This window comes from Rhincodon typus, chromosome 17 (assembly GCF_021869965.1).
Source record: "Rhincodon typus isolate 14 chromosome 17, sRhiTyp1.1, whole genome shotgun sequence".
Taxonomy (NCBI): domain Eukaryota; kingdom Metazoa; phylum Chordata; class Chondrichthyes; order Orectolobiformes; family Rhincodontidae; genus Rhincodon; species Rhincodon typus.
This window is the reverse complement of record NC_063348.1, coordinates 1544002-1569329: the sequence shown is the minus strand read 5'-3', so window position 1 is coordinate 1569329 and position 25328 is coordinate 1544002. Positions and strand designations below refer to the sequence as shown.

Sequence of the window (25328 nt, the reverse complement as noted above, 5' to 3'; positions counted from 1 at the left end):
AGGATCAACCAAGGATGAGTGAATAAAGAAGGGGATCCAGTATCCCTCCTCATCTGGAACCGAAAACATTTGGGGAATGTCATCCATGGATTCATTATCACATATTTTGTTTTCATCTTATATTATTAGTATAACCTTTTAATCTTGTCTCCCTTGTGGATGGATTGCTTTTGTTAAATGAATCAGTGTGGGTCCTCTAAAAGTCCTTGTGGTATTAGGTTCAACATTCCTACTGAATCTGTCACTGGGTCTGTTAGTGACTACTTTATATTTCTGACCCTAGCTTTGCAATCCATCACAAGCAGAAACATTCAAAACTTCGACAATTAACAGGCTTTAAGAGACCAGCCAACATGCAGTGTTCCCCAAGAAACTCAATATTTACTGGAAACTTGTAAGTATAGAAGAAAAAATGCAATGCATAAAGAGACTTTGGTGCATTAATCTCATTCCATGGGCCATGCACACTTTATTTGTATGTTAATAATGTCACTAACTGCCCACATTATCACAGACTCAAACCACACAGTGAATTGTCTTCCACAGTCCAGTTATAATCTCCATTGTCAGGTATTCCTTTCCACATTCATTTAATTATCTTATGTTATCTATGTGCACTCTCTCCTCTCAAGACGTCTACCAACTGAATTTAGAGCTTGCAAGTTACTTGACTGTAGTAAAAATTAGAAGCCTAACAGTTGTACACATACAACGTTATGATCCCTGTATAGATTTATTTTTTTTAAAAGAAGATATCCCCTAGATTGCCAACTTTTCCATTTAGAGAACGGTTTTGCTTTCTCCCGACATATCTTTATTTTCCCTGCACAAATCCAGCATTCTAAACTGCTGAACAGAACAAAAATGGCTGAAACCAAGCCTGCTGCAATTAATGAGATAACAAGGTGTAGAGCTGGACGAACACAGTAGGCCAAGCAGCATCAGAGGAGCAGGAAAGCTGATGTTTCGGGCCTAGACCCTTCTTCAGAAATGGGGGAGAGATCCACTGAGGTCTTTCCGGAGGGAGGAGGGTAACACCCATTTCTGAAGAAGGGTCTAGGCCCGAAACGTCAGCTTTCCTGCTCCTCTGATGCTGCTTGGCCTGCTGTGTTTGTCCAGCTCTACACCTTGTTATCTCAGATTCTCCAGCATCTGCAGTTCCTACTATCTCTGCTGCAATTACTTTTGTGCTTATCCTCAACTATGTAATTGTTCATCCCCATGGGAAGTTAAGGTTACATCAGTTTTTCTTGGAAAGTATTGGTGTCATAATCAAGAAACCAATTAATCATCTTTCAGAATATGTCTTAGTCCACTTGATTCTTAAGAGGACATTTGAAAGAAGTGCAGAAAGATGATTGAGGAACATGCGTTATCAGAACTACCAAAAGTCAAACCCACTGAACTATGAGGAATACTGCAAGGCTGTATAAGGTTGTGCAGGTTATAAGATAACCATAAGATGTACTGGAATCTGGTGTGATTAATGAAAAGTAATGGTTTGATATTAAATAGACAAATAGATTGCTGTAATATTGATCAAGGTTCTCTGCATATTTTGCAGATTTGCTTGTTGGCAAGTTGAAGAATTCTTTGGTCAATGATATTACTGTTTGGAAACTACATCAGAGTGAACTGAATAGCTACATCGTCTGGTCTCACCCTGCCTTCTCATTGATTCCCCATGAAACTTTCACATCAATTCTTCCAGTAAAGTAAAAAACAGCACGTGAGGGTACAGGAGAGAAGAGTGAGGGTGTTACATTATGTCAACATTCAGCAACTGCATCAGCTGCAGGTAACTCCAGTGGATTACTAACTGAACATCGGATCTGGTTCAATGAATGATGCAGGAGGGCATGGCAGGACAATGCTTTGTGCGGGCTTCGCACATGCAGTGTTCTAATGTTCCATGCACAGTGACCAGTGTGCAAATACAGGTTGCAGCATTGATGTCTGGTTCTGGGCATTGTTACTGCACATGGATCTCAGACATCTGTGCAAATGAAAGAAAAATTAAAGGGAGCGCTGGTGAAGAGTAGCACCAACCTGACCTAAAAGTGAAGGTGCCAATCTGGCAAAGCTACTGCACAAGGTGACAAACACGTTAAACAACACAGGCCTGCCAGGCAAGCATAAATGCCAAAGCTTAAGCAGTTCCTACCATCTTTAGTATTACACTCCACTGGGGTAGTCACCTTTCTATAATTTATAACCCAGGTTATCAATCCATCTCAGGAACCAGGACAATTGGTGAACTTCAATGGAATATTAATAATGATGTATGAAATAAATATATTTATTAGGGTTGCAGTCAAATAGTAAGAGTAATAAATGTATTTGTGTTGACGCATAGGATATTAAGATCTCTCAGAAGCTGAATCAGAAGAGTTCACCAATATGGAATCATAGAATCCCTACGGTGGGGAAGCAGGCAATTCAGCTCATCGAGTCCACACCAACCATCCAAACAGCATTCCACCTGGACCTGACCCCGAACCCTATCCTTCAATATCTTCAATAAACATTACCCCTCCATTAAACTCACAAGGCATGAATTTCCTAGACACTACAGCATTCAAATTGGCACAATATGCAAAAGTTTTTTTTCCCCAGAATAACAGACACATTTCCACACATAAAATCCCACAATGCTAAACACACCTTTTGCAGACTGGGAAGATCACAGCTAATGCACTTCCATTTCCCATGTAAAAATTCAGAACAATTTAATCAGGCAAATAACGTCCCTTTCTTTATTAAATCGCATCTCAGATCGCAATCCCAGATTTCAACTTAACAATTTGCAGAATCGATGTTTGTAATACTGTATAATACTGGGATATTTGGAAACTAGAATAGTGCATTGAAAATTAAGCCCCACCATTCCCAAAGTCTCAAAGAGTTAAAAATACACACACACGGCACAAAAAAATATTGTTATGGGTGGAGGGAAAGACCAGGAAAGCAGTTCCATAGATCCCAATCACTAAGGTGGGATGATCATTTTTGCTGGTCAGGACCCACTGCTCCTTGATTCTCCTTCTCCAGATACTATCACTTGCTTGCAGGAAGCACGGAGTAACAAGGCCACTCTTAAAATCTTTGACCTATTGGTTAAAAACCACCACTAACTACAACCGCTGATGAAAAATAAACTGGCTTTCTTCAGGCTTATAGTGCCTTTATTTTTTAAATGCAGAGAAAAGGGCAGCACCTTCCTTTTTGAAGGTCCAGGGGCTTCTTACCAAACATTCACAAGATGTTCAGCTAGCCAGGAGCCAATCACATAATTGTCAATAGGCAATTCAATAATTTAACAACTGGTCACCTCTCCACAGACCAATCAGCTACTTGTTGATGACTAAATATCTATCCATACACTCCACTGTCTTCAGCTCACCTGTAGTAATATACCCCACTACTTCAACAAAGAACAGCGTAAACAACACTTTGTGTCAAGTAACTTCTTTCAAAAAGTGCAGCAATCCTTTCTACAATCCTTTCCTTTTAAAACTGTCCTTTTCCCATTTCAGTGTACAATCATAGAAAAACATAGAAACAAATCAAAACATAGAAAAATAAAAAAGTATCATCTTTACATTCACGCAGTAGCAGAACCACAAAATTTCATCAATCTCCTAACTAGTTATCGCTGTTTTCTAAACTGAAAACCACACCATACAAAAGCATCAAGTTCTGAGACCACCATATATAAATTGACACAAAATGTTACAGATAAGTCAGCAGTCAATGTTTGTTCAAAGGTACTGACACACACTTTTACACACAAAAAACCGTCACCCTACCTTCCACAGACTGAGCAATGCATCTCATACTTTTATCAGGCAATTACCATCCACTTTATTGCAACTCAGATTTCGATCGCAGAATGGAATTTAACAATTTACAATACAAACATTACAATCCCATTCACAATATTTTTCCCATATAGTAGCTCCTGAGCTTATTCAGCCGAAAGGTAGAGGTTTCTCTACTATTTTCAAGTAATTAACTATCTCAGTAGTTTCCATTTGTCCTAGCTCCCAGTTAGTCAAATATTCTTTTAACAGATTTGAAACTGTTCACTCTTATTTACAACTTCTCACTACTCAGATCCCTTACAGCCTCTGCCTCCCTCCCACCTAGAAGCTTCCTTCTTCCCACAACCCCCTTTGTAGCCTCATTCTCCCCACACATTACCACCCCCTCACTTCCACTTGCAGACTCTTTTTTCCCCCAGCCACCTTACTATTGCCTTCTTCTCTCACTTTGTCACCTGCAGCCCCATTCTTTCCCTCTTCCTTCCCTCAATAATGTGTTGTGAATGCTGTCACAAGGTGACCAAGGCTGTGACCTAAATATTCAAGGATATCTTACATTTCAAGGAAGCTAGGAAATGATGGTGAAGTAGCTCTAATTAAAAATGATTTTCATATAATAGTGAAAGCTGACCTTAGTTCAGAAGATCAAAACGAACAATCAGTTTGGCTACAATAACAAACAGCAAACGTAAGTCGGCATTTGTGGGAGTAGTTTATTGGCTGCCTGAGAATAATTACACGGTACAGAAAAAAAGAAAGTGTCCTGTAACTAATTATGCCAATAATCACAGGTGATTTAAATCTTCTTAATGATTTGCATATCAATTTGGCAAAAGTATATTGGAAGATGAGCAGACAGATTGTAATATCTACAGCAGCATGTTCTACGCCTAACAGGGAGTAGGCTATTTTAAACCAGGTAATGCGCAATGGGACAGATGGATAAATGATCTCTAGTAAAGAAACCTCTAGGCAGCAGTGACCACAACATGCTAGAATTTCATATTTAGTTAGAAAGTGCCACATGCAGGTCTAAGACTAGTGTCTTAATCTAAAATAAAGGGAACTGCAAGGCTATAAGGGCAGGGTTGGCTAATGTGAACTGGGAAAATAGGTTTAAAGAATAGACAGGAACAATAACAGACATTTAAGGAGATATTACTCTCATAACTCTCATTGAGTTCTCAATTAAATATATCTACGTACCATCCATAGCTAACTAATGAATCAGGATAGTAAGGATTTGAAAAAAAAACAAGTGCACAGTACCCAAAAGATCAGTGTTAGGTCAAAAAATTGGAAAGACTTTCAAAATTAGTTTATTAAAGTTCTTTTAAGAAGTAACACGCAGGATGAATAAAGGGGAAGGCGTAGGTGTGGTTGTTCTTGGATTTCTAGAAGGAAACTGATAAAAATATCACATCAAAGGTTACCACACAACGTAAAAGCTTATAGTGTAGGGCTAACAAAACAGCATATGTAAAGAGAGAAAGAGATAGTGGGAACTGCCGATGCTGGAGAATCTGAGATAACATGGTGTAGAGCTGGATGAACACAGCAGGCCAAGCAGCATCAGAGGAGCAGGAAAGCTGACGTTCCGGGTCTGAAGAAGGGTCCAGATCCGAAACGTCCACTTTCCTGCTCGGCCTGCTGTGTTCATCCAGCTCTACACCTTGTTATCTCAACATATGTAAAGGATCAGTAAGCTGATGAGCAGTGAGTGGGGGTAAATGGGTCATTTTCTGGTTGGCAAGGTGAACTAGTGGAGTGCCACAGTGGTCAGTACTGGATCCTCAACTATTTACAATCTATTTCATGACTTGGGTGAAGGAACTGAATGTACAGTGACATATTTTCTGATGTCACAAAGATAGGTTGGAAACTAAGTTGCAAAGAGGACACAAGGAGTCAGCAAAGGTAGGTTAAGTAACCGGGCAAGATGGAATACAATGTGGGAAAATGTGAACTTGTCCATGGTAGACAAATAGGAGGTTGGAAGAACATAGCAGGCCAGGCAGCATCTGGAGGAAAGGAGCAGTCAGGTATTACCCTTCTTCAGGACTGGAGGTGGGGGTAGGTGGAACTGCAGATAAAGGGGTTGGAGGGGTGGAGGTAGAATGGTGGTAATAGGTGGACACTGGTGGTAGGTTTGATCTGGTTGGTCGATGGGAGAGATGAAGCTGGTTGGTTGCTGGAAGGGAGGGTAAGAAGGTGGAATGGAAGGGAGGAGGTGGGGCTGGAAGGGAAGCTGGGGAATGGGTGGATAGGTTTTTTAAAATTGGAGAACTCAATGTTGAGTCCTACAGGCTGTAGGGTGCCGAGGCGGAAAATAGGGTGTTTTTCATCAAATTTGCATTCCGAGTGGCTACGACACTGGAGGAGGCTGAGGACGGACATATCAGAGGGGGAGTTGGTGGGGAGGGGGGTTGGGGAGTTATTGGGCAGTGACTGGGAGGTTCGGTTGGCCATTACGGACCAGGCGGAGATGCTTGGCGGAATGGTCACCTAGTCTACATTTGGTCTTACCAATGTAGAGAAGACCGCATCGGGAGCACCAGATGCAATAGGCTAGATTGGAGGAGATAACAGAGTGTGGAGCTGCAGGAACACAGCAGGCCAGGCAGCATCAGAGGAGCAGGAAAATTGATGTTTCAGATCGGGCCCCTCTTCAGAAGAGTTTCCTCAAACACTTTCGCAAATTCCAATTAGACCCCACCACCCAAAACATCTTCCACTCCCCACCCCTCGCTGCCTTCCGCAAGGATCGTTCCCTTCGACACTCCTTAGTTCGCACCACACTCCCCACCAACCACTCCAACCCACCCGCTACCTTCCCCCCTAACCACAAAAGATGAAATACCTGCCCACACACCACCTCCATTCAGGGCCCTAAACAGCCCTTCCAGGTGAGACAGAGCTTCATCTGCATTTCCTCCAACCTAGTCTATTGCGTCCAGTGATCCCGCTATGGTCTTCTCTACGTCGGTGTGACCAAACATAGACTAGGTGACCATTTCGCCAAGCATCTCTGCCTGGCTGTAATGGCCAACCTAACCTTCCGGTCACCGCCCATTTTAACTCCCCCTCCGACATGTTCGTCCTCAGCCTCCTCCAGTGTCGCAGCGACTCGGAATGCAAATTTGAAGAACAACACCTTATCTTTCGCCTGGGCAACCTACAGCCTGTAGGACTCAACACTGAGTTCTCCAATTTCAAATAACCTTCCCATCCATCCCCCGGCTTCCCTTCCATCCCTGCCTCCTCCCTTTCATTCCATCTTCTGACCCTCCCTTCTAGCCAGCAACTGGACTCATCCCTCCATCAACCAACGAGATCGTTACTACCACCAGTATCCACCTATTACCACCACTCTGAATCCACCCCTCCAACCTCTTTATCTGCAGCTCCACCTATCCCCACCTCCAGTCCTGAAGAAGGGTAATAGCTGAAACATTGACTGCTCCTTTCCTCCAGATGCTGCCTGGCCTGCTGTGTTCTTCCAGCCTCCTGTTTGTCTACCTTGGATTCCAGCACCTGCAGTTTTTTTTTGTCTCTAACCAAGTGAACTTGTCCATGATGGTAGGAAAAATCTTAAAGCTGCACACCATCTGAATGGAGAGTTATTATCAAACTCTACATTACTGAAGGATCTGGGTGTCCTGGTACATGAAATACGAGAAGATAGATTGCAGATACAGCAAGTGATTAGGAAGGCAAAAGAAATGTTGGACTTTAGTGAAAAAGAGACCAAGTATAAACGTCAGGAAGTATTGCAGTAGCTGCACAGACCTTGGTGAGACCACATCTGAAATACATTGTCATGTTTTGGTATCCTTACTTAAGAAAGGATATAATTGCAAGTCAGGGAAGAAGAGTGATTCAACCTCTTCCTGGGGTGACAGGGTTACCTTATGAGGAAAGATGGACATGTTGGGCCTGAATCCACTGGTGTTTAGAAGAATGCAAGATGATCTTAGTGAAACAAAGGAACTTGACAGGATGGATTTTGAGAGGATGTTACCTCTCTGGGGAAACCTAGAACATATTAAAAATAAGAGGTTCACTCATTTACGAATGAGGTGGGCATTATTTTTATGTCAAAAGCTGCTAGTCTGGGAAATTCTCTTCCCCATAGAGGAGGCTGGATCGTTGAATTCTGGATAAAGTTAAATAATCTTTAATTGACAAGGGATTCAAGGATTATTTCGGGGACGGTGACAGAAAGGTACAGTTAAGACACATCCAGAGCAGGCATGATGTCGTTGAACGTGGAGCGGGTTCAAGGGGTGAATTAGCTTAATCCTGCTTCGAATTCCTGTGTTCTTGTATGAATGAGAAAAGAAAAATAAATCCATGTGCCACCTTTTCCTGTAAATGTCTGCAATCCAAGGTGAGAGACGGTTAGCTAGGGGGAAGGCTTGTGTCATTGAAGCACCTGGCTTTGTTCCATATCCTATCAAACTCCATCCTGTCATTGTGGAGGTCAAGCAATCACGCAAAAGTCCCACCTTGTTACAAACCACCGGGAGCTCTCTTGCCTCTGAGTTACAAGTCTGATGGGCCAAGTCCTGAGTTAGACCCCCGAGCACAATAATCCTGGTTGCCAGTCCAGTGCTACATTGAATGTTACCATAAGGCTTTTGCCCTCTCAGGTGAATGCAAATGATTCCATGCCATTATTTTGAAAAAAAAAAGCAGGGAATTTATATGTTCATGAATGACACAAAAAAACAAGGATATCTGCCCATGATCATAGTGTTCATGGGAGCTCAACTGTCTGTCTAGCTTTTTTTTATTCATTCACAAAATGAGGGAGTCTCTGACCAGGCAGCATTCATTGCCCATCCCTACTTGCCCAGAGGGCAGTTAAGATTCAACCACTCTTTGCTGTGGGTCTGGAGTCACATGTAGGCCAGACCAGGAAGGGATGGCAGTTTCCTTCTCTACAGGACATAAACGAACCAGCTGGGTTTTTCCAAAAATTGAAAATGGATTCACAGTCATTATTAGACTCTTAATTCCAGATACCTATTGAATTCAAATTCCACCATCTGCTGTGGCAGGTTTTGAACCTGGGTTGCCAGAACATTATCTGGGTTTCTGGCTTAACAGTCTAGCAATAATACCACTCAGCTATAGCCTCCCCCTATAGCTTCTTATATTACAACAGTGACTAAACTTCGAAAGTACTTTATTGCCAACAAAGCACTTTATGCCATGCCATGGTTATGTAAGGCATTGAATAAATGCAAGTCTTTTTTTTACTGTCAATTACCACCTCAGTTTAGTGGATTCCTGGCCTGTGGATTAGCCAGATCAAAAACCATTCCGCGTGACTTCCTGCTGCTCAGCTTTCCTGACCTCCCCTACAACAACATCCCTTCACATAATCATACTCCATTGCAGGGCAAGCCAAAGAAAGTTTGTACACACTAGTACTAAAGGATCTGATTCACTGACTACTCATTTAGTTTTCCTGTTAGATATACTCAGAAGGTATTAGTCACCAGGGAGATGATCCTTGCTACGCACTCACAGGGTTCAGTGAGTGACAGCCATAACATCTTTTCCCCGCACTCCTGACTTGCCTGATGGCGATGGCGGTTATCATCAAACTGGAGGTGGGGTTGATGAATTGTACATGGTGTAAAGCTCAGTCACTGAGCCCTGATCCTTTCTGTCTGAGCCTCATACCAATATTCTCTCTGTTTGCTGGAACACTCAAAGCCAGATACAATCTGCTAATCTTTTATAGGGATTACATTTGGTCTTTGAATGGCTCATTAATCTAATTCTACTGCTGGTTAACTCACATTAGGTGCCAGCTCTGGCCTATGAATACTTACACAGATGTAGACAGGGCATTTCAGATTTACAAAGTAATTATTTGATACATAACAGGTGATTTGAACATTCAAAGATGTAATTTTAAAATCCAGTTTTATAAATGATAACATCTGAAATAGCCCAGAACATATCAACACTGCCACTTATGCTACTTGAGCAACAAGGCAGCTGATTTACACACTAAGATCTGAACAGCAAGGAAATAAATGACCAAGGACAACAATTGTTGAAGGCAAGACGACTAGTCAGGCAATTCCACAACACAGTGCAGATAATTCATTCACACTAAAGGTCACAAAATCATTCAGGCCTCATTCTCACCTTATCATGCAGTCTGCAACTCATGACTTTTTTTGCTACAGCGGACATTAAATGCTCAATAACGATGGTTGAGGAACAGTCAAACTGCAGTGGTATTTAAATCATCATCCCTTTAATTTACAATAGAAGCCTATATCATTCAGTTGAAAAATAATCAGTAATATTAACTTCAAAAGCTGTCGACATAATCCTCAAGGGTATCAGGAAAACATTAATACTTAACTGCTGTTGTATCATCTGAAATCATTACAGCACAAGAGGACATCCAATCGACCCACTGGACTGACACTCCCAAGGAATAATTCATACACTGCCACTGCCGAACCCTCTCCCAATATCCCTGATCTTCCTCCTCTTCAGCTATTTTGAAAACACAAACATTTACAGACAGAAGGCGGCAATCTGCCCAGTGAGTCTGCACTTCTCGAGAAACAAACTACCTAGCTTAATCCCGTATACCAGCACCTGGTACCATATCATCGGATGATATGGGACTTCAGGTGCATATCAAGACATTATTTAATTGAGCTGAGGGTTTCTGCCTCGACTACCCTTTCAGACAGTCAGTTTCAGATGCCAACCACTCTTTGAAAGAAATCATATTTCTTCAACTTCACTCTAGTTCTTCTAGTAATCACTCTAAAATCATGGGGAGGTGAGGCCTAGTGGTATTATCACTAGACTGTTATTCCAGCGACCCAGATAATGTTCTGGGGACCCAGGTTCGAATCCCACAAGGGCAGATGGTGGAATTTGAATTCAATTTAAAACATCTGGAATTAAGAATCTAATGATGACCATGAATCCATTGCTGATTGTCAGGAAAAACCCATCTGGTTCACTAATGTCCTTTAGGGCAGGAAATTACCATCTTTACCTGGTCTGGCCTACATGTGACTCCAGAACACAAGCAATGTGGTTGACTCTTAACTGCCCTCTGGGCAATCAGGGATGGGCAATAAATGCTGCCTGGTCAGCGACGCTTTCATCCCATGAATGAGTAAAGAATGCCCACCTACCCCAAGTCACTGACCCATGTGCTTCCCATCCAAGACTCTCACTGTTTTGTACACTTCAATTAAAATTCCTTAGCCTCATCTGTTCAAAGGATAACCACCTCAGCCTTGCCAATCTTTTCTCAGAGCTACATTGTTCCAGCTCTGTACATGATCCAGTGTGATTACTCAGGAGCCTAGAATTGCAAACACTAATGTTGTGAATGAAAGAAATGGGAGGTGTGTGGGCTATAAGAAGCCTTAGCGATAAGTGGAAAAGCATGGGTTGCCCTGCAGTGAATGAGGGGCCATTTGAGGTATATGGATGGCATGTGCTGGCATGGATGAGACTTGCGGAGTGTGTGGAGGATGATGCAATGGGAAGGTGAGAGCTGGAGGACCTAATATTCACCAACTGGAATCAAATCTCAAAGAACTGGGTCTGGCCTTGTAGCCAGCCCACTTGGCTCCAACTCCATTCTACACCTCCCACCAGAAACAAAGTTCAACTTATTTGCTACACTTTTTCCAGAGTAGGTGCAACAAGCCAGGAAATCTCCTACTGTTGGATTACTGTCTTGAGAGTGAGAATGTTGGCCAGCATGAGTAACAGCTGTCAGACACAACACAACTGGTGCATTTAACACACTTAGCATACATTGTGCATATGACATGGTATACACTAGACACTCCGCACAGATGACGCAACACATACAGTAGACAGTCCATAGACATGACATGGCAGGTACACTAAACAGTCAATGCCTGAAATGTGAGAGAGGAAGGAAGCTTTCACCCAGAGGGTGATAGGAATGTGTAATTCACTGCCTGTAAGTGTGGTGGAAACCCTCATAATATTCAATAACTCATTGAACATTGTAGATGATAAAAATTGTTTTGATGAACAAAAAGTTTCCCCAGACCTCTTAATCTGATACTTAACATAGCACATTGAATGCATTATTTGGATGTGGTCATTGAATAATAGAACTGTAACATGTGACTGCAGAAGAAATGTTCCATTATAAGTGATGTCTACAATTCCAAAACTTCAGATATGCTCTTTTGGACTTGTTGATTATGTTAATTTCTTACTGCATTGAGGTATTACATAGGAACTCTAGCTTGACATTCTCTTATTAATATCTTTTGCTAAGATAAAACATGAAAGCGATGATACTTTCCTTGATCTACAAAATATAAGCTGGTTGCCTTATAAAGGTGTCTAGCATTTGCAGAATTCCATTATTGTATTGAATTTCCAGATCCTGATACTGAGAAATAAATGGTGTCTCTGCTCCTCCAGTATGGAACGCACTGTCTTGCATTTAGCTGAAGTGTAGTAAGTTGGTAGACCTAACAATTCAGGGCACTGCAAAGTGTTTGCATCCAGGGTACCTTTCCCATTGTATTTGGTTCGCAAAATTATTTAGAGTGAGTGGGAAGATTTTAAGTTCATGGCACTGATCTGCTAAATCCATTACAGAGTTACTCAGCAGTGCATTGGATATAAATGGGCCTGCCTGCTTCAGTTGTCAAATTAGTGAACGTGCTAAGGATCCAACAGATTTCAAACTTTTCTGTTGAATGTAATTTTCAAGTCACCTCAGACCTGACATTGTACAGTGGGTAAGGACTGATGTATGCCATTCCACCTCTTAAGCCCATTTTCACCCAGTTTTCCCTTCAAAATGCCATTTCATTCATTAATAATCAACATAGGAATTTAATGACTTGGATCTATCATGCTTATACTTTATGGGAACATTGTCCATTCAAATTGGCCAAATTATCCATCACCTGTTAATTATTGATTTCTTAAATCCTGTAAAGTACAGATTAAATTGCTTGTTGAGTTTCAAATAGGAAATGAATAAAATTGCTCAGACAACTTTTCAGGTTTTTTAAACAGTTATGGAAGGGTTAAAAATATATGTTAAGACAGATTCAAACTTTTCTTAAAAGAATTTGAGGATATCCAGAGTTGCTAAAATACTCCAATACTGTCTATCCAGCATATTTAAGTCCAGAGACCAAGTTTGTGATCTGAGGCCTCAGTTTCATATTTTTCTGGAATTTGCTTTGTACATAGTTGTACTCCTCATCAAATTATTTTGGACCATTGCAGAAAAATAGTTCATTTTCCCCAAGAGGGGGTGGCATGGTGGCTCAGTGGTTAGCATTGCTGCTTCACAACAGCAACAACTGGGGTTCAATTCCATCCTCGGGTGACTGTCTGCGTGGAGTTTGCACATTCTCCCCATGTCTGTGTGGGTTTCTGGCGGGTGCTCCAGTCCAAAAATGTGCAAGTTAGGTGGATTGGCAGTGCTTAATTGACCCATTGTGTATAAGGATGCATAGGATAGGTGGATTACCATGGGAAAAGCAGGCTTACAGGGATAGGGAGAGGATGCAGGGACTGGATGGGATGCTGTTCAGGAGGTTGGTGCAGACTTAATGACTGAATGGCCTCTTTCCACACTATAGGGATTCTATGATTCTAAAAGGACTGGTCAAACTTTAATTGTGGGTACTCATCTCACATCCTCTCTACATTTAAAATTATCTTTATTATCTTGTGTCTTTTATCATCACCATTTCCCACTATATGCTACTACCCCTCTCTACAGGTCAGTTCATTTCTTGTTCCAAACCATAGCTGATACACAACATGAGTTAACATTAAATATGCAACACTTGGCCTTATTTAAGCCCAAGCCTGTGTCGTACCTAAGTTTAAGTTTCACACTACAGCACCTTCCAGTCCTCCTTTCCTCAGAATGTAAGAATGCATTTATGAATACACAACATTCTCTTCTCCCCACATTGTTTAAGAGCACTTCAGTCATCTCAGTATCCATTCATCCTCTACTCCAATCTTACTTCCCGCACCGTACTCATATCCAGTTGAATTTAATTACCAGAGATAGTAGGAACTGCAGATGCTGGAGATCCGAGACAACAAGGTGCAGAGCTGGATGAACACAGCAGGCCAAGCAGCATCATAGGAGCAGAAAGGCTGACGTTTTGGGCCTAGACCCTTCATCACTTCAATGCACCACCCTGTTCCCTGGCCAACATCTCTGTCTCCGGCTTGCTACAGTGTTCCAGTGAAGCCCAACGCAAGCTGGAGGAACAACACCTTATTTTCCGCTTGGGGACCCTACAGCCCTCCGGACTCAACATTGAGTTCGATAATTTTAGGGCCTAAACTCTCTCATGTCCCAGCCCCCCAACCCACACACCAGGCCCTGTTACCACATAGCCTGCCACTACACACCCACTGTTGTTAGTCACTAACAGTCCCCATTAACAACTACTCACCCTCCCAACCTGATCGTTAGCAACTCCTTTGCCTGTCCAACTGTCTTTCTCTCTCTTTGGGCTCTATCGTATCGTTTACTCCCAACCCCACCCACCTCCCTATTTTCTGCATATAAACTGACGTTTTCCCAGCCACTATCAGTTCTGAGGAAGGGTCACCGGACCTGAAACGTCGACTCTGTTTTCTCCTTCACAGATGCTGCCAGACCTGCTGAGCTTTTCCAGCAACTTTGTTTTTGTTCCTGATTTACAGCATCCGCAGTTCTTTTGGTTTTTACACTAGGATAATTCCTGGTATGGAGGGGTTGTCTTATGAGCAAAGCCTAAACAGGTTGGGACTCCACTCACTGGAGTTTAGAAGAATGGGAGATGATCTTATTGAAACATAATAGAATTCTTAAGAGCTTGACAGGGTAAATGCTGAGAGGATGTTTCTCTCATGGGAGAGTCTAGGACCAAAGGACGTAATGTCAGAATAAAGAGGTGCCAAATTTTGATAGAGATGAGGCGGAATTTCTTCTCTCCTCCCCCCATCTCTGTAATCTCCTCCCATCTTACAAACCAAAGATGTTTGTGCTCACCAATTTCTATCCTGCCCTCAGTGTTAATGCTGTACGTATGGTGGTTGTGCCTTCAAAAGCCTAGACCAAAAACTCTGGAATTCTCTCTCCAAATCCTCTCCACCTCCCTATTTTCCTCCTTTAAGATACTCCTTAAAACCTAAATCATTGACCAAAAGCTTGGTTATCTTCACTAATATCTCGTTATGTGACTTTAGTGCCAAATTTCTCCTGGATCATTGCTCCTTGGAAGCACCATAGATTTTTTCTTACAGTAAAGACACTTTATCGATACAAATTATTGTTGCATCACCTCATACTACTCAATATTGAACTTCATCTGCCGTGTATCCAGCTATTCCAACACCACATGTTCTCACTGTTTAGTGCAACACATAGGATGCAACCATAATATATAACACAAAGCAAAGGTATATACACAGCCAATATGTGGGAGTTATTATTTGTACAGGCAAATCAGCCTGTATGCATAAGATACTGTGTAACGTCGCAGTAGTATTATATGTAACAGTGAGCGTACACCAGATAATATGATTAAAGCCATCACATGGTGCCTCCTGTAACACTCTGCATCCTCTCTAATCTCCCATTGGAGTTCATGCATTTTGTGCACTTCCATACAATCCAACACTCTTGAACATTGACCCAAACATTTTGACAGTAAATCAGTCAATGTCCATAAGCAGCAAGACCTAGACAATATCCAGGCACACAAATGCCAGGTGATGGCCATCTCCAATAAGAGATAATCTAACCATTGCCCCTTGACATTCAGTGGCGTTACAAATGCTGAATTCCTCACCATCAACATCATAGAGTTGTATGATTATTTGTAACATCTCAGGGTTACCATTGACCAGAAACTGAACTTGACCTGCCATGTAAATACAGTGGCTACAATAGCAGATCAGGGGCTAGGAATACTGCAGTCAATAACTCACCTCCTGACTCCTCAAATCCTGTCCATCATCTACAAAGCACAAGTCAGGAATGTGACAGAATACTGCCCATTTGCTTAGATTAGTGCAGCTCCAACAACATTCAAGAAGCTTGACATTGAGGACAAAGCAGACTGCTTGATTGGCACTCCACAAGATGACAAAACTTATCAGGATCTGAATGTTCAATCAAGTCTCCTCTTACTTTCTAAACTCCAATGGAACAAACTGAGCCTGTCTAACCTTTCCTCATAAGACAAGTTCTTCATTCCAGGTATGTGTTTGGTAAACCTTCTCCAAATAACTTCCGAAGCATTTACATCCTTTCTTAAGTAAGGAGGCCAATAGTGTCACAGTGCTGCAGATGCAATCTTACCAGTGCCCTGTATAACAGAAGCGTAACCTTCCTACTTTTATATTCAATTCCTCACACAATAAATGACAACGTTGTATTAGATTTAAGATTCATGCACTAGAGCACCCAAAACCCCGACCCCTACATATCAGAAACATCTGCAATCACCATTTAGATAACATGCTCTTTTTTCATTCTCGCTGCCAAAGCGGACAATTTCACATTTCCCTACGTTATACACTATTTACCAGATCTTTGCCTAATCACCTTATTGACATCCTTTTGTAGCTTCGCTACATCTTCTCTACAATTTATTTCTGTACAATAAGTTGACTTGGCAACCGCAGGGTCAGGATCATCGATACCACTGCTATCAAGTGTGAACAGTTGAGGTCTCAGCCTTGTGGCACACACTACTCCGGGTATTACTTGATGGTACAACGGAATGAATTGTCCCTGCCATTTAAACATGTGGGACTGTGTGCCTGACATTTTTTTGTCGATGACAGCCCAGTAAGAAAGCACACTGAACTGCTAAACAAGTTTCAGTTTGACTGGGAGCAGTGGATTTACCTTGAGGGCCACTTGGCAGTGTCTAGGGGTCCACTCCACTCGGTAACATTCGGCCAGGCTCTGGTTGATGGGTTCCAGCAGGATCTGCAGCTCACTCACGCCGTCCCAGCTGGAGCACAGGCGGCTCTGGTTGAACCAGCAGCGGTTGGTAAGGAGCGTGTGTCCGGAAAGTGGCAGGTGCCGAGGCTGGATGAGGGCGAATGACTGCTCCCCGAGCACGGAGCGAAGGGCCAGCGCTGACTTCTTGCTGTGCCACAGCAGCCCGCTGAGCTGGCCCTTCATCAGCCAGGCAGGCTCTGGCCGTTCGGCCACTTGCCAGTACAGTACCCCGATGGTCATGAGAAAGAGCAGGGCCACCCCAACACAGCCCAGAGCCCCTTTCCACGGCTCACTCATCTCCCGGCTGCCCGCCTCCAGGCTACACTCTGTACCCGGGCTGCTCGACTCACCGCGCCGCCGTGCCATCCCCTGGAGGGCAGCCCTGCCCCAGAAAGCGAGTTCGGGACCGCCTGGGCTGAACCCCTGTCCCCGGTGAGAGAGCCCGGGACCGCCCGGGCTGAACCCCTGTCCCCGGTGAGAGAGCCCGGGACCGCCCGGACTGAGCCGCTGAGAGAGCCCGGGACCGCCCGGACTGAGCCGCTGTCTCCGCTCCGCGAATGAGTGCAAGATTCTGGCACCGTCTCACTGTCCGCACTCACTCACACAGCACTCAGCACATGACCCAGACTGGAGCCGGACCAAAACCAGAGACAGATCCGAATTAGAGATAGACAAGGACTGGGAAAAACATTCGGACATAGACCCCGATTGGAACCAGATTGGAGATAGACATGGACGAGAACCACATCAAAACAGACGGGGACTAGAACCAGCTGAGATACAGACCCGGTCTGGAACCAGATTGGAGATAGAGCCAGACCAGATTTAGATCAGATCTACTGGGACAGGAAACAAGTCAAAGATAGGCCCGCAGTGGATACAGAGCAGAGATAAACCCAAACTGGAACTAGATGGAAAGAAGATACAGAATAGAACCAGATCAGCATTAGACCCAAACTGAAACTGGAGCAGAGATAGTCATGAACACGATAGATAGATCAGGAACATGATGTAGACTGGAACCAGATCGAGATAGACCCAGGGTGGATCTTATTCAGAAATAGACCTGGACTGGAACCAGATCAGAGACAGTCCTCGCGTGGATCCAGATTAGGGGTAGACCGGACTGGAACCAGCTCAGACATAGATCTAGAGTGGGTCTGGATCAGAGATAGACCTGGGAAAAGAACAGACTAGAGACAGGTCCAGAATGGACTTGGATCAGAGATAGACCCAGACTGGAACTGTTCAAAATCAGATAAATGACCAGCATGGAACAAGATCAGAGATATCCTGGACTGGACCCAACCAAGGTCAGAGATACACGTCCACTGGAACTGAACCAAAAGTAGACATAGATGTGGATTGGAGCCAGAACAAAACCAGAGACACATCCAGAGTGGAACAGGGTCAAAATTGGAGACAAACTCAGTTTGGAACCAGTTCAAAATGAGAGATGGACTCAGACTGGATCCAATCAATATACATAGGGCTAAATGATTTGTAGCCCGACTGCCTTTACCAGTGAATGAAAGTGGCCCAGTAGTCCAACAACAAAAACAGGAGTGGGGTATCGCCACCAACATCAGAAGAGGTTGGGTTTCTTCTTGTCAGCTCATTGTCATGTTTTAAACCTTTACCTTTGACAATCACAAATAGTGACTCTCAGCTCCCTATGTCTCAATCAGTGTTTTCACTTGCACAGATATCCTGTGTTACAGTTAGCAAGTGGCCAGACAAATCTTGGTTAATTTGTGTCTGGCGCTCTGAATCCCAACTAGGTGGCAGCATAGCACTACCTTCAACTTTCTCTTGGTTTTTGACTGCCAAATTTGATCAACAGAGCTGAAATGTTCTTCTTATCACTACGCTGTCTCGATCATTTTGATTAACTTGTTCAGAAGTGTATTATACACCCATGCAGCACGAACTCTGGCCTTCCAAATGAGAGTTAGGGAAAATACCACTGCATGATAAGAGCCTTTGCACAATGCTTTTGTCACACTAATTGTCAGATTTTAGGACTTCAATTTGTAAGACAATTTGGGAGTTACACTCTGAGTTGTTTGGATACAAAGTGAATCTGCACATATTTAAACAGACTGTACACTGCAAGGGGTGGCACGGTGGCTCAGTGGTTAACATTGCTGCCTCACAGTGCCAGGGATCCGGATTTGATGCCATCTTCGGGCGACTGTCTGAGTGGAGTTTGCACATTCTCCCTGTGTCTGCATGTGTATCCTCCAGGGGCTCTGGTTTCTTCCCACACTCTAAAGAGGTGCAAGTTAGGTGGATTGGCCATACTAAATTGCCCCTACTGTCCAGAGATGTGCAGGCTAGGTGGATTAGCCATGGGAAATGCAAGGTTACAGGGATAGGGTAAAGGGGTGGGGCTGATTGGGATGCTCTTCGGGGGGTCGGTGTGGACTTGATGGGCCAAAGGGCCTGTTTCCACACTATAGGGATTCTATGGTAATAAAAATTCTGAAGAAGCAGGCTGAATTTTTATTTGCCTGACCTGTTGGGTATTGTATTTCACAGGATTGTTAAAACATGGGGAAATGCAGACTGCAAGGTGGGTTTTAGGGCTGCAGGGGCTAGTATTGATTAGTGGGAATAAGACTGTCAGAAAATTGCACCCACTGCTAGCATCTGAAGTTTAAAAGGGGTGCCCATGAAGGTCATGAAGGTCGGCAAGCACATGGAGGTGGATGATGGAGACTTGGCGCAGGTTCAAACACGAGCAACAGGATTTAGGATGAGATGCTGTTTATGGAGGGTGGAATACATGAGGCAACACAGAAATTGTTAAACCTGTTGGTGATAAAGGTACGGATTATGTTAGAAACAATAATTGGAAAAAAATGTCAATAAGCTCTCAGTGAGGTTTGCATTAATTGAGAAGAGCTGGCATGGTTTTGAATTTTTGATGTAGTAATAGAGAAGATTGATGAAGGGAATGATATTTCTATGGATTTTAAGAAAGTGTTTGACAAAGTACCATATCAATATCTGGCCCACAATTCAATATCTATATACTTTGGTGTCAATGCTTTGAATGTCTGTGGCACTGTAGGATGTACATCAGGAAACAAACTGTTGTACCACCCTGTATGGCTGCCAGGGCTTGCAGTTATTGCCCTGCCAGTTTGGCCTCTTTGCTTGACACATATTTGAGATAGACCCACATCAAAATCAAAGATAGACTTGGATTGAATGTAGATCAGGACTAGACCCAAGAGAAGCGGATTTGATACTTGTGCTCAACCAGCCTGTGTAGAGCACCTTGACTGAAACAATTTTGGATGTTAGTTTCTGTTTGTCACAGACCTGGGAGCGAAGCAGTTGAAAACTGAACTTCCAGAAGCCTGCAGTGAAGGATAGGTTTCTCCCCACGAAAAAGGAAAACCCCAGCAGTTAAGAAAAGCATCCAAGTAGCCTGTAACAAAGACAGGTATCTCTCCTGGAAAAGGGAGGAAGAAAAAACCCATGTCCAGTTATGGAGAGATTTGCGAGGAACCATTCTCTCTCTCTCTTGCGGAGTAAAGGATAACACTCAAAGACTCTGAATTAAAAAGCCTGGGGTCTAACTGACTGGCTATTCAAACTGGAGATTGCAGTTGCCTGGAGAGCAATGGTGCAATGTGATCCCAGTGGTGGAAACCAAAAGAACTGAGGAAGTCACCTCATTCCACCCTTTGTAGTTTGGACTCTTCATGATCAACAGGATTTTAACTTTTTGTCCAATTTTTTTCTTAAAAGGTTTTTTGAGATTTGAAAGAGTTTTCTGTTCAGAGATATTCCCTTCACAGCTGCTGTTCAGCACTGTGATGCTTTCTCCCTGGCTGTTCTTAAAGTTATACCAATGATTTTTTTGAAAAAAAATTATATTTTGAATTCTTCATTTCGCCTGATGATCTTAGATCTGTTTCTTGATCTTCATTGTTGCATTGTTCCAAGTCTTCTTGGCACTATATCCTGTAACTGCCACTATCTTTCATCCTGTGATTTGATGCCACATTTTGAGTTTGGGTTTGAGATGGACTGATTGAGGAGAAGGAAGAATCAAGAACTGTCTTCAGGCCTGGATGTCACAGTGACTCTTATACATTCACAGTAAATGTAGTAATCATAGATATAGCAGATTCTGAATTCCAGTCACATTAGGTAAGGACTAATCTATCTTCTTGGTGTTGTCTGGTTTGGCATTTCTTCCAGAGTCTTTAGAGATCTAGTGTGCTCCTCTTCTGCTTACGCTGCTTTTTGTATTCAGTGATGTACAAATCCTTGACATCATTGTCAGGTTGTTCCAGGGTCCTGATACCCTTACACAACAAGAACTGCTTCCAACACATTTACATCCTTCTTTATTTAGTGGGAGCTCCAGCAGCACATATTGACAGCAAGGGAGTGCAGCTGGAGCAGTTGGAAGGAGTCTCACTGAAAACAAATGTATCTTTGGTGGAAGGACAGTTGATAGGAAGGGGAAGAAGATATAAACAAAGGATTCCCCAGCCCAATGTAACCCACAGGCTTTGGTCCGTATACATAGTTCCCTGTTCATTTTTAACTTCCTTTCTGGTTTGCAATGACCTAATGCCAGTGGAATAAAGAATCTCTGCTTCAGGATTTTTGGGCTTTCTGTATGTTCAAACCTAATGCTCCATTCCTGGCAAAGTCGGCAGGATTCCACAGCACAGGCATCAAGTCATGGTGGATGCTGGGCCAAGATGGAGCAGATGCTGGAGGATTTGAAACTGGTAATGATCATGAGGGAGGCTGAAGCTGCTCTGGTATTGTTGGAGGCCCAGGAACTGGGGGACGGAATTGGATCTTTCAGCCAAACCCAGAAAGATATACCACTTACTGATGAGTAGAAAGCTGGACAGATTCGGGAGAAGATTGGAACCACCTGATGATCCTGCAATTGAGGACTGGATTGAGGGTACAGAGCTGTTCATGGCATCCAGAGGCCTCAATGCTGGTTAATAGGTGTCATTTGTGATGGAACATCTGTGTTGGAAAGTCCATTTGGAGGAGGTGCAGATGTTCATCGAAGTCTGCGTAGGATCTTTGAGGTACTGACCAGGTTCTTGTGGACAGCAGTGGCCTGACACAGCTACAGCAGAGGCCTTATGTGGACAAGTGAGCTGAAAATAAGAATCTGGCTTCCTCACCTCTGGAGGTGGTGAAGTTGTTTGATCACATTGTCCTCCTGAATCCCTCGCTTTGATCAACCAAGGACAGAACACTGAAGGACCACATAGTAGATGCAGTGAAGGTACATATAGAATTGAGGAGGCTTAATAGTGACATCCCTCAAATATCTTTCTTTGAAGCATCAGAATCACAATATAAGGATCATGGGAATAGATCAGACTCATAAGACCAGGAGAGAGGCAATAATCAGGGTGGTGACTGTCTGTGTGGACAGGGATGTAGATCTCAGAATGAAGAGATTGCTGCACTGCAAGCTCATATCCAGTCCTTGCTGTCCTATCTCCGTGGTTACCTTCACAAACAATATGCCCAAGGGATGCTCTAAAAAGGTATTGGAATTGTGAAAGGGCTAGGCACTTCAAGCAGAACTGCCCTCAACAAGCATGGCCATCACTGCCATCAGGCACAGAGACCTCATCTTGTTGCTTTCTCAACAGACTTTAAACTGGTCAGCTCAGTGAGGGTCGAAATTCCTTCAAGAACAGGTTCAGACATCTGTAGAACATGACAGATTTGCTTTATAATGAGTGTGAAATTTGGCATTGTGCCCAATTGACACACAAGAGGAGGTATCAACCTTCAGTCACCAGTTCTCCCATGAGCATCTGGTTCAGGAGTGTGAGCTGAGAGATGTCTCTTCCTCTGTGATGATGCTGCAGCTTTAAGAGATGTATTTTGTCCTGTTTTCTTTTAAGAGAGAGATTTAACAAGAGGTGATGAGCAGTCTATAATAATGTAAACAGCTTGTGAGGTCTTGGGTTTTTTTTAAAGTTGGAACAAGAGAAACAGCTTGGATGGGTGTGGCCAACTCTCACACATCAGGGTTTCTATTTTCTGAAGAAAGGTCCTGACCCGAAACGTCAACTTGCCTACTCCTCAGATGCTGCCTGGCCTGCTGTGTTCCTCCAGCTCCACACTGTGTTATCCCAGGGTTTCTAGGTTTTTTTTCAGCTTTTAGATTCATCAGAAGCTGGAGTCTTGAAAAAGTAGAATCCATTTTTTTCTCCTCTCTCCGTTACAGCTAGAAACTGAGGCTTCTCTTCCTACTGCAGGCATTGCATGTGAAAATATCTGTTTTCTGAATTTGCCTTTTTGCCAAGGGGTGTTTATATGGAATGTTACTATAAAAACAGTTCATTGGTAACAGTTACTGTATCTATTATTCTGTTAAGTTTTTCACTAGAGTTAAGTTATTCTAAGCTCTTCTTTCTTTTGTTGTATTTTAACTATAGTGTTTGAATAAATTGTGTTTTGCTTAACATCGAGTAATTTGACTAGTTGAATTGCATCTGGAACACAGCACTTTATATTTGCCTTTAAAATAAGAAAAAAATAGTGTCTAGGCTACCTTCTTAAAATATTTTGAGGGGGCCTGGTCTGGTCCATAACATCCATAAATCTGTTTCGCAGGACTTAAATATTCCTACATCAAGCTCTCTCTTATCTGTCTGTGACCCACTGTGGTACTCTAGTGGAAGGAAGGAAGTTGAGAATATCCATGGGATTAAAATGTTAAGAGATATCTGGGCATGTTGAAAAAAACATATATGGTGACAGCTTTGGACAAAAATTACAAGGTTGTCAGACAAAGGTCAGGAGTCTTTTAACTTGTCCATAGGCTAAATCTGTATGGGACCCTAAAACTCTTTGAGTAGCAGGGCATCGGGTTATACTTTTACCTGCCTGCACCATCACCACTGTTGAAGGCTCCTGTCAGTCAATCAGGCCTCGCTAGAATATCAGGTAATACATATAGCAGAGTTTCCCCTTGCTGTAACTCTGGGAACTAGCCTCATCGCTGTGGATGAAAAGGATAGGGTACGCATGCAGATTGGCAATTTCAGCAAAGACTTTTACCTCTAACCAGATACAGACAAAGAATTCCTCAGCCCAATATAACCACCATGTTTGTAAGTTGAACTTTGTTTAATATCAATTTTCTTTCTGGTTTGTAATGACCAGATGCCAGCAGAATAAAGAATTCATGTTTTGGGCCTTCTGTGTTCAAATTCCATGTCACATTTAAATAAGGAATTTAAAACTACACAGTACTCCAGTTGCAGTCTTACCAATGGCCTATATAACTGGAGCATATCCTCCCTACTCTTGTATCCAATTCCCCTGAACAATAAACAAAAACATTCCGTTAGCTTTCCTAATCGTGATTCATGCACTGGGACATCCAGATCTCTCTGCACCTCCGAGCTCTGCAACCTCTCACCATTTGGATAATATGCTTCTCTTTTATTCTTCCTGCCAAAATGAACAATTTCACATTTGCACATGTCAGACTCCACTTAGCAGATCTTTTCCCACTGACTTAAACCATCTATATCCCTTTGTTGTGGAGATAGTAAGAACTGCCGATGCCAGAGTCAGAGATAACACAGTGTGGAGCTGGAGGAACACAGCAGGTCAGGCAACATCAGAGGAGCAAAAAAGCTGATATTTCGGGTCGGGACCCTACTTCAGAAATAGGGGAGGGGGAAGGGAGCTCTGAAATAAATAGAGAGGAGGGGTGGAGGTGGGGAAGGTAGGTGGGATGGTGATAGATGAGTGTAGGTAGGCAGTGGTGGGGATTGGTCAGTGAGGTGGGAAGAATGGATAGTTGGGAGAGAAGAAGGACAGGTTGTGTCAGGTCAAGGAGACGGGGATGAAAGGGAGGATTGGTCATGGGATGAGGCCGGGGGTGTGGAGATTTTGAAACTAGTAAAGTCCACATTGAGACCATTGGGTTGTAGGCTCCCAAGGCAGAATATGAGGTGCTGCTCCTCCAGTTTCTGGGTGGCATCATTGTGATACTGGAGGATGCCCAGGATGGACATGCATTCATCCAGCCAAGTGGGAAGCATTCCATTACATTCCTAACTTTTATCTTGTAGATGATGGACAGGTTTTGGGGAGTCAGGAGGCAAGTTACTCCCTGCAGAATCCTTAGCCTCTTACTTGCTCTTGTAACCAAAGCATTTATATGGCTAAAATCGAATCAGAGATAGTAGGAACTGCAGATGCTGGAGAATCCGAGACAACAAGGTGCAGGGCTGGATGAACACAGCAGGCCAAGCAGCATCATAGGAGCAGAGAGGCTGACGTTTCGGGCCTAGTCCCTTCATCAGAAGAGGGGGAGGGGAAGGGGGTTTTGAAATAAATAGGCAGAGAGTGGGAGGCGGATAGAAGAGGGATAGAGGAGAGGATAGGTGGAGAGAAAACAAACAGGTCGAAGAGGCGGGGATGGGGCCAGGAAAGGTGAG

General features: G+C 43.1%; 1 protein-coding gene across 1 annotated transcript in view; it reads right to left on the bottom strand.

The window, feature by feature from the left end:
• Positions 1-17445, bottom strand: part of si:ch211-236l14.4 (SITS-binding protein) — a 78395-nt gene extending 60950 nt beyond the window's left edge. Inside the window, exon 1 of the mRNA XM_048607230.1 lies at positions 16759-17445. Coding sequence (XP_048463187.1) covers positions 16759-17223 — 465 coding nt within the window. The 5' untranslated portion in view covers positions 17224-17445. The remainder of the gene's footprint in view (positions 1-16758) is intronic.
• Between the last annotated feature and the right edge of the window lie 7883 nt (positions 17446-25328).